We start from the raw sequence: 14,038 nt of genomic DNA, 5'->3' as shown, positions 1-14,038 counted from the left end.
AATAGCAAATTTTAAAAATATCCAGCCAAGTAGTTTATGTAGGACAGTGAAAGTCAAACATATTCATAAGATTCATAAGGGAAAAATGCATTAGATGCCATACCGGTAGGTCATCCCATAGTTGACTCTTCCTCATTTCCAGTGAGGGTTGGGTGAGGTCAAATTTAGGGATGGGAAATCCTGGGATGACATTATGCAGATGAAAGCCAAATGTCACAAGCCAGATGTTGACATCTATAAAAGAAAGAACAGACATTGAAAAACAAAACAAAAAAACCCTAATCAATTAAACTAATAAAAATCATGGTTGCACAAACAAAACACCAATACAGTATGCCAGAAGGGCCCTCTCTTACCTGTGACATACTCCTTGACTTCATGCACCTTGCTGATGGGATTATTATTGCGGAACATGTACAAGTTGAAGGGAGCTGGGTCTTTACCCACCCTGGTCCAGGTGCTAATATCTGGGGTGGTCCAACGGCCTGCTTGAATGTCATAGTCTCGCTCTCCAAAGTGCAGCAATCTTGTTAAAGGGTCATATAGGCCACCATGGAATCCAATAACCAACTGGAAGTCAGGGTTAGAGTCAAAGTAGATCTCTCCATAAGCAGTATATTGCACCTGCTTGAGGAGAAGCCCATTGCTGCTGAATACTGCAAGTGGTGTTCCTGTGTTGTCACAAGCGATGTAAAACTCCTCACCACTGCTGATCTCCATGGCAAACAGATGGCCTTGTAGGTCATAGTAGAGCGAGGTAATTTCAGAGCTTGAGTGGTTGTACACATGGGTGATGCGTGTTGGGTAGTTGAGGTCCGCATAAAAGAACTGAAGGTGCTGGCCCAGACTATTACGAGAGGCCAGGCGTCTTCCTAGCCCATCATAGCGGTACTGGATGGTCCAGCCACTGGCTTTACTATGCACCCGAACCAAGAGCCCTTTGGAGTTGTACTCAAAGATCTCTGCACCCCTTTGCCGCAGAAAGCCATCTTCATCCATACGATATTGCACATCGCCCAGCCGTGTGATGCGGTCCCGTAGGTCATAGCGGAGGGGAGTGAGTCGTGCACTGTTGCCAGGGTTCAGCAGGTGTAAGTTGCCATTCAGGTCATAATTATACCGCCACATCATTTTTTCATTTAGGTAGACTGTCTGCAGCTGCCCGTCCACATCATACTCATAGCCATATTTGGTGGTGTTGGCAAAAGGGCCAATCTTTATTTCCCTTTTGGTGACACGGCCCATGTTGTCATACTGGATGGTGATCCAGTACATGAGGGAGCGGAAGATCTCGTACTGGATCTCCTTGATGCGGCCATGTACGTCAAAGTGCTTTGTATAGGTCATTACAGCTGTTGATATGATCTGATTAATATCATAATAGATTACTCCGAATTTCCCAAACTGCTCTACCTTGCCGGAGATGTCGTCAAACTGATAAAGGTCTATAGGAAGAGGGGTCTCGTTGATGACTCCTTGCATGCTGGTGACTCGGAAGCTATTGTCATAGGTGTAGTCAAAGCGGGCATTAACCATGCCATCCTCACTGAAGCGGAATATCTGTCGGTCCACCAGAGGACCTATCTGTCGATATCTGATAGAACAAATGAAACCCTCACTCTGAAGGTTGACAGTTTTCAGCACACCTGCTGTCTCATCATAGGTGAAGCTGACCCGTGTGCTGTCATATAAGATCTCGGACAACTTGTTCTGTCTCCGGTACTTATAGAGGACACGCCGGCCAGTGCCCAGGTGTGCCACCCGCAAGAGCTGGCCATCCTCACTGTAGTCCACCGTAACTGAGGCATTACTTTCAGGTGGATTGTAGATGTTGCGGTAGTAACCGACAGAGCGGATAGTTTGCATGGTGTGACGCGCCACACTAGGCATAGTGATGGCAGAGAGTCGATCCTGCAGATCGTAATCAAAAATGTACTGCCGCTGGCTGTGTAATAGCAGCACCATGGACTGTAAATCAAAAGGTGGGAGAGAGGAGAAATTAACCTAAACAATTAATTACTCTTTCATGCTTTTCTTACATGCTATTAAAATGCAAATGGTGTGTAAAAGCAGGTATTAACGCTCCATTTAGTGATTAGTTCTTTGCCTAATTGAGTTCTCCTTGACCCTCAAGCTTCTAAATGCAGGTCTGTTGAATGTGCGTTGCTGCATAAATATGAGGCTTTAGCCTCATGATGTGCCCATACTTATCTCAATAAGGTGGGTTGAAAACGTTTTTCGTGCTCTGAATATTGTGGAACTGGGGCATCAATAAAAAGGGGTTTTAAAATGCATCTGTATGCTAAGCTGGAAGCTTGAGGTAAACAAACAAGTCAGCAAGTTGTCTTTGAGTTATGAATGATGGAGGCCTCATGTTTATTCTGTGCCTGTTTTGGGTCTTGTTGGACAATGTGAGAGGTGAGTTGAAGCAAAGGATGATAAATAAGTGTTTCATGCTGTGGGGCTTAAGTACGGACATCCCCAGACCCCTTTTGTTGAATGGATCTGAGACTGTGGCATTCAGAGCTACCGCATCACTCCACTTATATTCATGTCTTGCTTGGTAAAATAAGCAAACTGACTGACGTCTGCAGATTTTGAGGGATATCCTTAGAGGCCTCTCCATCTTGGGGAATTGCTACAGGAGGTGTCTACCTTTGAGAAGCCTTCACCTTGTCAACCATACTTGGACAGACATTATTCTAGTTCCCTAGCCACTGCTGGTGGCGTATGTTTGATATCCTCTCACTGGTCACGCTACCTGCGCATGTGGCAGGCGACGGAAAGATAGACTATTCATGCATATTTAATCTACACATTTGCACACCATGGTTTTTCTTGCCACAAAACTTTTGTGGTTGTAGCTGAGTGCTCTCTTAAGGGAAACTCACTTTTTATCTAACTGAAACTTTGTAAAAAATATTTCATTATAATTAAATGTCCATAAACAAAAGTGTACAGCATACAACAGCAAAAAAGCTGGGATGTCCTGCAAGTTTGAAGGGTTGGGGTACAAGTTATTCTTTTCATATCACTCTTTGTCTCTATCTTTATGGTATCATTAGGCTGAGCTCAAACCCCAAGTTTTCCCTGCAGTCTCATTTTAAGACCGTAACTTTGTCTATGAGACTTTATAAAGCAAATTTCCTCTCAACAAACATCCACAACATCCAGTTTCTCTCCCTTTCTGTACACACCAGTTTCTGAAGTATATAAACCACCCACATACATTTCTGACCCTTAGATTACTAGTGGTATTTGTTAGGGGTGCAACGGATCGCAGTTGATCCGTGATAGAGTGGCAAGACAAAACAAGTCCAAATGATTACATTTAAGTTACAATGTTATAAAGCAAAGTTACCCCCCCCCCCCCCCCCCCCCCCCCCCCCCCCATATATATATATATACATTTTTGTTTTTGCTGATACGAAAAATTAAACCTTAAATGATCCGAACTGTGGGTTTTGTGATCCGTTGCCCCACTAGTCATTGTAGTATAGCTATTTCTCTGGACCAACAAACTTCATGTTTGTACTGCTGACACAGTGATAATAGTGTGCTTCAGGAAAACCACTTCAAAGGGAGTAACCATCAGGAAATCTCAGTTATAATGGCGGATTGTGGACACCTTGAACTCAAAGAAACAGTTCAACCAGAAATTAAGTTTTCTGTCATTATTTACTTGCTCCCATTTTGTTCCAACCCAGAATTCTTATGTGAAACACATAATTATTATGCAGATTGTCCAGGCTGCACTTCCATACAAGGAAAGTGGAATATTCATACTACCAATCTCCAAAAAAGCATAGACTAGACTTACAATTGTTCATAAAAATTTGTGCTGGAGTATTAAATGTATGTGCATGCGTAATTTAACACAAGGAACTTGTACTTTCCAAACACTGCCAATCCATTTATCTCTTTAGAATTCTGATTGAGACGTTTTAAACTTCCTTGCAAAATAACCATTGGAAATTTCAGACAAATAACACAACACATTTGCAACACACTCTAGCAAGTCTTCTGGTATAAGAGGCCTAGCTACTGTTTAAAAAATTCACAATTCTCACCTTGTCCAAATAGGTGTAACTCCAGGTTTTGGCATCAGCAAAGGTTCTGGAGACTATGCGTCCCTGGCTGTCGTATTCTACCCTCTCAATTGTGGGTCCTCTCTGGAGGCTTGTGACCTGGCCAGTGTTGGAATAGGTGAGGTTGACAGACATCAGCTTACTGCTGGGCACCCACAGTGTAGGATGACCAGAGGCATCATACACGATCTTTAGAAGGAACTTTCGATGGTCATCATATATTTTCTCTGTGCGTAGTGAACGGTCATAGTCCACAGACAGCAGGTTTCTACCGTTCACCTTTATGATAGGAAAACAGAATATTTTACTGATTAGAACATTCATTGCTAACAACAGGTATAGTATTTTTGTGTGGAGTTGATTACCCTAATTTCAGAGACATATATTGCTTTGAGGACAGAATAGAACACACAAATTTCATACATATTGGTCATCAACACATTTTTAATCTCTCTTTCTCTCTCTCTCTCTGTCTCTCTCTCTCTCTCTCTCTCTCTCTCTCTCTCTCTCTCTCTCTCTCTCTCTCTCTCTCTCTCTCTCTCTCTCTCTCTCTCTCTCAATTACAATTCAGCTGCTCTTCATAACTCTTCTTCATAACAAAAACAATATATATAGAAAAAATAATAGAGAATTTAGAAGAGAAATAGATAGTCTGTTTCACTGACAGAAGCTGATGAATAGACAAAAGCTTTTCTTAAGCCATTCTCTGATATGTGTCTGTGGGTTGCGTTATGTCAGAATTAGTTTAAATAGCAATGTGGATATGAGGGTTGTGTCAATTAATATTAAAGATGAAGCCTCTTGTTTCAGTGTTTGCAGAAATACTAATGCATATTTTAAAATGCCAATAATTTAGCACTCTCAAATCAGTCATGCCAAAAAGAGCATTACGAAGAATATTGTACAGACATAATGCATAATTCTGACTACGCCAGTAAACACATCTAATATATATGACTGTTGACAAAGAGTTTTCTAAATTACATTTTACATACCCTGAGTTTCCTGCCGAACACTACAACCTTGCCCCTGTTCTGTTCTTTTCTGAAGCGCCACTCCACCAAGTTCTGTCCATTTTCTCCAGGCAGCGTCATGTTTCTTCTGGCCACTGTTGGGTTGGATGCGCCTGCAAGAATATGAGGCTCGGTCTGGAAGTGAGAGTCCATTCCATTGGCGTAGATGACCCTCATAGAGTTATCATAGCCCACCTGGTAGCTGTTTCTTAGTTGATCTATGAAGAGGAAAACAGTAAAATGAGAAGTAGTGGGGGGAAAGCAGGAGAAGATAGGTTATAAAGGATTACGTTAAGACTGTTAATTCAGTGTGGCAGGATCACCACCTTGATTTTTATTCTCAAGTCCCATCATATTTAGTAAGGAGGTTAGAAAAGGATTTGTAAAAAGAAAACCCCATGACACATTAACTACTTTGGTTTGTGCTGTGGTTGCACTTTAACACATAAATACATTATCTTCTTTAATCTAACTAAATTCATTTTAATGTAATGACGTTTCCCAAATTGGCATTAAGTCACCCTAGATGTGTGTAATTTCTGAATCACTAAACAAAATTGCAAAAATAACTTTTCAAAAAGGTTTCCAAAATCTGCTACTGGTTAAATAAACATATTGGGTAACACTTTATAATAACTGCATGCTATTAATCATTTGTTAAGCATGAGTAAACAGTTAATTCATCATTTATAAAGCATTAATAGACATTAATAAGCAGTTTATAAATACAGCTAAAAACGCTTTTTTCTTGATTTATATTGTATTTTCATACTTTGTTAATGATCAATTAATAATTTCTAAATGAATTATAGCATTATTTACAAACAAGAGTTGTCAGTCATTCATAAGATCACTTAGAAAGTGTAAGTAAATGTAGTAAATACAGGTAGTTATAAAGCATTTAGTAGTGGTCAGTTAACTATTTTGTGCGCTAATCTAAAGCGAGGACTATTCATGCCTTGTAAAGCATTTATAAAGGAGATTTGAAGGCGCATCAATCTTCTAAACAGTAAAATGTAACAAACACAACACAGTGATACAGAACATAGAAATATTAACAGCCTTTAAATCTCCTTTATAAATGCTTTACAAGGCATGAATAGTCCTCACTTTAGATGAGCTCACAAACATAGTTAACTGACCACTACTAAATGCTTTATAACTACCCGAATTAACCCTGAATTACAGCATAAATACATGTTAATAAAGTTTATTCAAGTTCATGTTAATTAGTTTATTAACACACTAAGTAACCATCACTATATGTCTGAATAATAAGATGTATGAATGTACATTTAAATAGTTTATTAATCATTTACTTACACGTTCTAAGTAATCTTATGAACCACTGAAAACTCTTAAATAACTGGTTTATAAAAAATGCAATTATTCATTTAGAAATAATAAATTGATCATTAATAAAGGATGAAAATACAATTATTAAATAAATTATAGATATGCTTGTAAATCAAGAAGAAAGCATTTATAGCTGTATCTATAAACTGCTTATTAATGTCTATTAATGCTTTATGAATGATGAATTAACTGTTTACTCATGCTTAACTAATGATTATTATCGTGTAGTTATTATAAAGTGTTACCACATATTGTCCTGTCCCAAACTCAGGCCACTGGTTGAGCCAGTTTGGGATGTTTTGATTATGCCAGTGATTATACTTCTTATGAAATCAACCTACAGATGTCTTACTTGTTGTCTTTGCATAGTTGGGCTAAGGTTTTTAAAAGTATTTTAACATTAAAATAATTCAGCTTTAAACTGTGCTATGCAGATGTATTATTTCAGAACCCAGCTGTCCAGTTTTCATTCCCTGTGGTGCTGTGATTATAGTGAAACTATAAATTACCATCTGACAATTTTAGCTCTAATGAATGAGTAATGAGTGTTTGGTCATTAATATTGATTTAACCTGTGAGTTACAGCTTGATTAGCAGTGTGGAACATTTCCAAGACTTAAAGCAACAGGTCAGTTTAAAGCACCATCAGGGCATTGTTAATAATAATACAGCAGAGATATGGCGCACCTTGAACTAATGTGTAAAATGAGTCAATGGAGGAGAGGTTGGTGGTGATGCTGACATCGTCGTCTCGTCCTGAGGTCTCAATGTCTACTGTTAGGGCTCTGTCCATCTCTCCAATCAGACTGGTGATAATCCCGGTGGGGAATGTCACGTTGGTCAGGCGTCCTTCACTATCATAGCTGAAAATCAAAAATGCCATTACAGCACCTTTTGCAGTTGGACCTCACTTATGTGTGGTCATCAGTTCTAATGATGGAATGACATTAAGCAGACTAGTGTGCATGTACGGTTTAGAGTCAGTCTTGTTTGGGCCTTGTTTATATGTATGCTATCTGACAGAAGTCAAATGGACAATCTGCTTGTGTACACTAGTCAAAAAATGTGGCGTAAACAAAAGTGCCGAAAAAATGTGTAATAGGCTGTTTCTTTCCAGTGTGGTTTGCTTTTTGACAAATGCTGCCTAGTTTGAGTTGCCTTACACTCACAACTGGCCGGAGGACATTTTTTTAATATAAAATGGGGATTAATTCTTACCCACAAACATAATAAAAACGTGACTCATTGAAGTCATAATCATTAAGGTCTGTCAATGCCTGCAATGTCTTTGTGGTTATTGCAGGGTAGGTGCACAGACACTGAGTCCAACATGTTTTCCAGACGGACCTACCCCAGACTGGCATTAAGCAAAACCTTTTGGTACACCACCAGCCGGAAAATGTCATTCAAATTCATTTAGCATTTTCACCATGCTCTAAATAGCATGTGGTGAAATTAAATGGTAGGTTTTGTAAGTACATGCAGCATTTTTGAAGACTTAGAGAAGCATTATTAAACAATACAGCAGGAATGTGCACTACAACATCAATGTATCCGAAATGTCAAGGCTGACAAAACTGCACATCCTAAAATAATCTTTAAAAGGTAAAAACTCAAACTTCATTTCTTTTTTTTTAAATTCAGTATGTATATGCATATATCTGAGACCACACTGAATATCTTAATTTAAAATCTAATAATAATAAAAAAGAAATGTGCTGTGCTGTAGTGTAAAGGAATTAGTAGAAGCACTCACTCATAAAATGTGGTCCAGCCAATTTGGATGCTTTTGGTGGCTAGCAGGCCACTGTTTCCATGGTAGGTGAAGAGCACTAGTTCCTGCCCCTGTGCTGTGAGGGTCTTAAGCCCTCCGTTTGTACCAATTGTCAGCCAAATGACCTGGTTGTCAGGGGCAACAATGCGCACTGGCATTCGATTGGGGTCACGACGAACCCGGAGCGTATTTCCACTGCTATCTGTTACAGCGGTGACATCATCCTCATTACTATAGCTAAAGTTGTACTTATAGTCACCAGTGATTAAGCTCATAGTAAACTGATGTGTTCCATTGGAGTCAAACACATAAAGTTCTTGCGAGGCAGGTGATGCAACTTCAAAAAGACCCGAAGAGCCTTGCGGAGGTCGATTGTGACGTATGGCACGGATTCTAATGTTTCCTAGGTCAGCTACGTAGAGCGTTCCATCAGGAGAGACCACCAGAGAGGAAGGAGCATTTAGCCTTGCGTCTTTGGCATACCCATCGCCCGTCTGGTAACAGTCACAGTTAGCGTCGTTCTTGCAGTCACAGTCGGAGGGCGCTCCTGCCAAGTGAGAAATCTCGCCATCCGTGCTGACTTGTCTGATGCGGTTGATCTTCTTTTCATCCGTCTCAGAAATATAGAGCACACCGCTGTATGACAAAGCAATGGCTGTTGCACCTTCTAGAGTGGTCTGGATGGCACGCTTTCCCATGGTGTACTCAATGCCTGGCACCTGGCAATGGATAGGTCTGCCTGCCACAATGCGCACCTGCCTGTTCTCGGTTATCTGTAGTACAACGTTGTTGTCAAGCACATAGATAGAGTTGTCCATAGGGTTGATGGCCAGGTCTGTAGGCCACTCTAAACGCACCTGGAGAAAGGACAGATAAAAAAAACAGCTTACAAAAACTTGCATGCATATACACACAGACACAGACACATTATTACATCTACCGCCTGCTCTCTCACTCTGTGCACAGTTGATGTTTGGGTCTGACACTGATGAAGAAGGATCTGTTACTTTGGAGGCTTAATACATTGGGTGCCTCTGGTTCATTCGATTTGCCTGTCGCTGGGTCATTTATTTTGCAATGGGATGCAATTCCTCAGCGCCTACAGGGAACAACTGTCTGGCAAACAAAAGCACAACCAGAACAACATTGTCCACATGGATGACTGGAATACATCCACTGCTTCAACAAGGCAGTTAAAGAAGGTTTGCCAGGACAATCCTTTTTGGATTGTCTATTAATAAAATAAAATCCTTCACCACCACACACTTTCTCTCAGACATACAGAGAAAAGTGCAAGTATTCTTTCCTTGATTATACATTGTCTTGTCTGTCTGAATGATCTGGTTTCAATATTTCTTGAATACAGTCTCGACAACTTCAATAACACTGCCAAGTGCCAGTGGGGAAAAGTTATGCAACTGCATAATCTATATCTCACTCTTGTGAAGATAAGCTGCCAATGTAATTTTCAGTCTGTTCCTAAAGCTTTGAATGAACACTAATGGAGACTTATTCTCAATGAAATCAACTTATATGGCATAATTGGGACTTTCTTCAACCAAGTGTCTTCATTTCTTCTCCTTGGTTCTCTTTCTGCTCTTTCACTCTTTTCCTTCTTGTTATGAACCTGCATCCTGACCACACAGACAGGTTAAGCGTCTTTGAAGAGCACCACATTAAAGTGTAATGGTTCTGAACTACAGCAGCTCCTGTGGATAAAAGCTTTCTCTGCTCAGCCATGGCCCGCCTGTGATTCCACCTTCTACATAATGCATGAACTTAAGACCAGATTTTACTTAGGGCAAACGGATTTTACTTGGGTGCGCCACAACATGCCACCTAAAATGTTTCATCAACCCTCAGGTCACCACCTGATATGCAAAAGGACAACTTGGTAGCCTTAGAGTACTTTTATGCTCTGGGGACAAACTTGATTTAGACTGAACATTTTAAAATCCAGATTTAACCGAAGATTTCCTTGAAGAGTTTTTTGAGTTATTTTCTGCTGTCCCTATTGGCCTAACTGAGGTAGGTGACAGTTGTGTAGGTTGAGCTGTATATATCCTTAATGATGCACATCGATGACTTGCGACAGCAAACGTTTGGGTAATTGTGAGGCTGACACCAACTGTCTGGGTCTATCCATACTTCACTGAGCTTCACTGAGCCTGGACCCAAGGGTATGTTAGACAACCGCCTTATGTCTCGTCCCCAACCTCCATCACTTAGACAGAGACAAATGGGATTGGTGGGGAGACCAGAAAAAAATAAAGAGAGGGGAGAAAGGATTCTGCCTAAGATTGTGGATACATTTAGTTTACTAAACACTGCATATCACCCCATTTCAAGCAAAAGGCCCTCTTGATAATAAAGTTGCAGGTAAAATGGAGTCTCACTCTTACACCCACAATAGAGATTACCAAATTACACAATTACCAAAGAACACAATTTCTTGTTTGTTGGGTTGGCTGATATGGTAGTCTTGGACTGCTGAGACTTAACGACATTAATGTAGCATTACATACATTTTCAGCTATTGTCATTGCAGACATACTCTATTTGCAGTCAGCTATGATTCATTTATTCCAGAATGTGCCCTATCAGAGTGGGGTACTGAGATAAAACTAATAGTAGTAGTCAGCTGATCATGTGATCCCAACTGGAGATCACATGTTGAGAAAAACTGCTCCATGTAAAATAAAACAGCCTTTATTAGGCTACTGATTTGACTGCAGTCTTAATCTCAGAGGAGTGTTCATCATATTAATCATATTTTTCAAATGTACTATTTATTCCTTTGTGTAAAACTTTTTTTTAATGAGGAAAAAACTACAGAGTGGACCTGTCAATGATGTTTTCCACAGACTCACTAATCTAAGCTGATTAGATGGAGAGCAGCCATGGGGGGGAGCTCCAGGTCTTCAACAAAGTTCCTCTGTTTTTTGTTTGGGTGGAGGCTGCTATAGGGCTGATCTCAGGCTTTTGTTTGTCTTGAGGTCAGTGGATGGATAGAAGGTCATAGTGCAGTTTACTATAAGTTGTTGGCTAGACAAAAATATTAATTCAGACTTTTAATTTAAAAGTCGGCAAGCTCTAAGACTCTCTGTTATGGTCCTTTAAATAATAAGCTATTACTTACAGGGTTTCAGATAATACAAATGTTTAATTATTATAAACACATTGTAAATAAATACAAAATAATATTAAAATTTATCAAGGACAACATGAAAAACAATCCTGCCTTCCAGTTCAAATGAGGCAACAGTTTCAGTTGCTTCCAGCCTCTGTTTTTATCTTTGAAACAAGGCCAGTCATCCTAACACCATTTCAGTGATAAAGCAAGAGGATCAGTTTAAAACTACTATATCTTTGTACTGAGAATCACAGATCGCATTCTGAAATAAATCGAAGTTTGATCTTTCTGCCCTTTAATATTTTGTTTTAGCCCAGTGGCATAACTGGACTGAATTTAACTCTATAAACCATACAACGCTCAGGTTAGCAGTATTGCAGCTTTTCTTTTGTTGCAGCAATAAATGGACAAATTCATATTTAAGATTCAAGTGCACTAAGCAGTGATGTAGAGCAGGTGAGAATGGATATATACCTGTCCGATATGTATGCTGTTATCACAGGTCAGAAGGCGAGCCGATGTAAGGTCATTAGACCCCAGCAGTGTTGAGATGATGCCATTCCGGTCTACTTTCCGGATCATGGTACCATCCACAAAATAGATGAACCCGTTCTTATCCACAGCAATGCCTACATAGAGAGGGGGAGGGGGCAGATGTGAAATCTGCAAATAGACACACACACTGCATCTGCAAACAGGCGAAACACGACTGGTACACATGTCACGCTTGCCCCTGTGGTTTCCAGGTCACTGAAGACGCGGCGCTTGGTGAATTATTCACAATGTGCTTTTGGGTGGTGAATTATTCCTGAGCTAAGAGTGATGTTGAGAGCAAGTAATATCCAGGAAGATATATATATATTTTTTTATCTAGTCTAGTCAGAGCTAAAACCAAGAGGCAAGGAACTGAAACCTCTGGCGCTCTGATTGAGTGACTATCATAGGCCTCACTAGTTCTCTCAGAGAAATGTGCTTAATGGCTGGATATTGCTGTGTTGATAACTTCAAATGAAACCAGTATTATTTTCTTAGCAAAATAGAGTTTTTTTTTGTATTATTTGTGCATGTCCATATTGATGTACAGGTGTTCAGTCTCTTTACCTTTGGGTCCCAGCAGTAGCGCCTCGGTGGCCTTGCCTCCATCCCCACATCGAGCCTCGTCAAATGGCAGACACTGTTCTCCAGTCCCTGCCACAACCTCTGCGTTCTGCAACAGCTCTTTGGTTCCTGTTAGGGCTTTAGGCCTGAAGATTCGTCGTGAGTTGGTGTCCGAAACATACAGCTGACCTGTCATCGGGTCTGTTGCTAGGTAGTACCTATGTGCAGGATTGTTGCTAATGGGACAAAAGTAAAAATGTCAAGAATGTCAGTATAGTTCCCCTATAAAATAAATAAATAAATAATAATAATAATAAATAAATATATATATATAAACAGATACAACAACACAATTGAATGGATACATTTTATAAAATCATTTTATAAGTTTAAGGTATATGGAATGGATAACTGAACAGGTTGGCATGAAAATTAGATTAGATTAGATTATGTTTATTTATCCTCTCGGAAAATTGTTCTGCCTCTACAGCACGTCTGATACATTCATACAACGACAATTTTACATGACACAATACAGAGTACACAGAATTTCCCACACCCCAACCACCCCCCTCTCTCATCCCCGCCACTCCACTACACGTACACAGCATCAGGACAGAAGACTCAAAGTTAAAATGAAAAAGTTAAAAACAATTCTTTCTGTTTTGTAGATGTCACATGTCCGTAAACCACTATGGTAATAATCATACAATTACAAACACAAAGTTAAGTTCTAAGTTGTTGAAGGCCTACAGATGTATAGAAACGTGATCACTGATCTTAGGCTATTGTGTTTTATTGTTGAAGTGAATGTACTTGTTTGGCCCGGCTAGCTAGAGGGGAAAGTAGTTGAGCACTCTGTCAGAGTGAACCTAATGCGTTATGACTGGAAATCACTATCGTCTGACACAACCATAATGATGCCCACCAAACTGTCACATCCTTTCAATCATTTGCACTTCCCACCCGCACTCCTATGACAAAGGAAAAAGCCAGCAAGCAACATGAAGTGATGTATCTGTTGAAGAAAATCAACAACTTGTCGCAGTGTTTCAATTAGAAGCGACTAAGGACTAAGAATAGCGCAGACACCTTGCAAGAGGGTTGGCTTTGGGGCAGGCAAACAGATGCTGGCTGCTGTAGCTGAAACCTCTGCTTTGTACAGTAACTGACTAAGATTTTATTGATATTTTTTAGATAAACCTCACTTACTGATCTAAAATCAAATTTGCAAAGTGGTATTGGGCTCCATGTTTGAGCTGATTCATGGTCATTTTTTGGTTATCAGATATTTTGCTCACAACCTAGTGAGCTGCTTGTGGTGGTATGATTTTAAGGCACCATAGGCATGCTCCCATTGTGAAGGGTCTTCAACCCTGCTCCTAGGGACCCACTTTCCCAAAAAGTTTAGCTCCAACCCTAATCAAACACACGTGAACCAGCTAATCAAGCTCCTCAGCATTGCTTGAAAATCAAAGTCAAGTGTGCTGAAGCAGGTTGGAAATAAACTTTGCAGGACAGTGGGTCTCCAGAATCAGGGGTGAAAACCTCTGACCTAAGGTATCTCATTTTAGTG

At 40.0% G+C, this 14,038-nt stretch overlaps 1 protein-coding gene across 14 annotated transcripts in view; it reads right to left on the bottom strand.

Moving 5' to 3' along the window:
* The window catches only part of tenm3 (teneurin transmembrane protein 3), a 685,400-nt gene that overhangs the window by 1,148 nt on the left and 670,214 nt on the right, over positions 1–14,038 (bottom strand). For all 14 annotated transcript variants that reach the window (XM_056271755.1, XM_056271754.1, XM_056271758.1 and 11 more), the window contains 8 exons: positions 12,466–12,698; positions 11,839–11,993; positions 8,214–9,088; positions 7,145–7,320; positions 5,084–5,319; positions 4,071–4,367; positions 357–1,968; positions 104–234 (listed from right to left, as the gene is read on the bottom strand). In XM_056271755.1, the coding sequence (XP_056127730.1) occupies positions 104–234; positions 357–1,968; positions 4,071–4,367; positions 5,084–5,319; positions 7,145–7,320; positions 8,214–9,088; positions 11,839–11,993; positions 12,466–12,698 (3,715 nt within the window). The remainder of the gene's footprint in view (positions 1–103; positions 235–356; positions 1,969–4,070; positions 4,368–5,083; positions 5,320–7,144; positions 7,321–8,213; positions 9,089–11,838; positions 11,994–12,465; positions 12,699–14,038) is intronic.

Source organism: Rhinichthys klamathensis, unplaced genomic scaffold (genome assembly GCF_029890125.1).
Source record: "Rhinichthys klamathensis goyatoka isolate OS25496 unplaced genomic scaffold, OSU_Roscu_1.1 h1tg000325l_1, whole genome shotgun sequence".
Classification (NCBI taxonomy): Eukaryota; Metazoa; Chordata; class Actinopteri; order Cypriniformes; family Leuciscidae; genus Rhinichthys; species Rhinichthys klamathensis.
The sequence above is the reverse complement of the archived record's forward strand: the minus strand, read 5'-3'. Positions and strand labels throughout refer to the sequence as shown.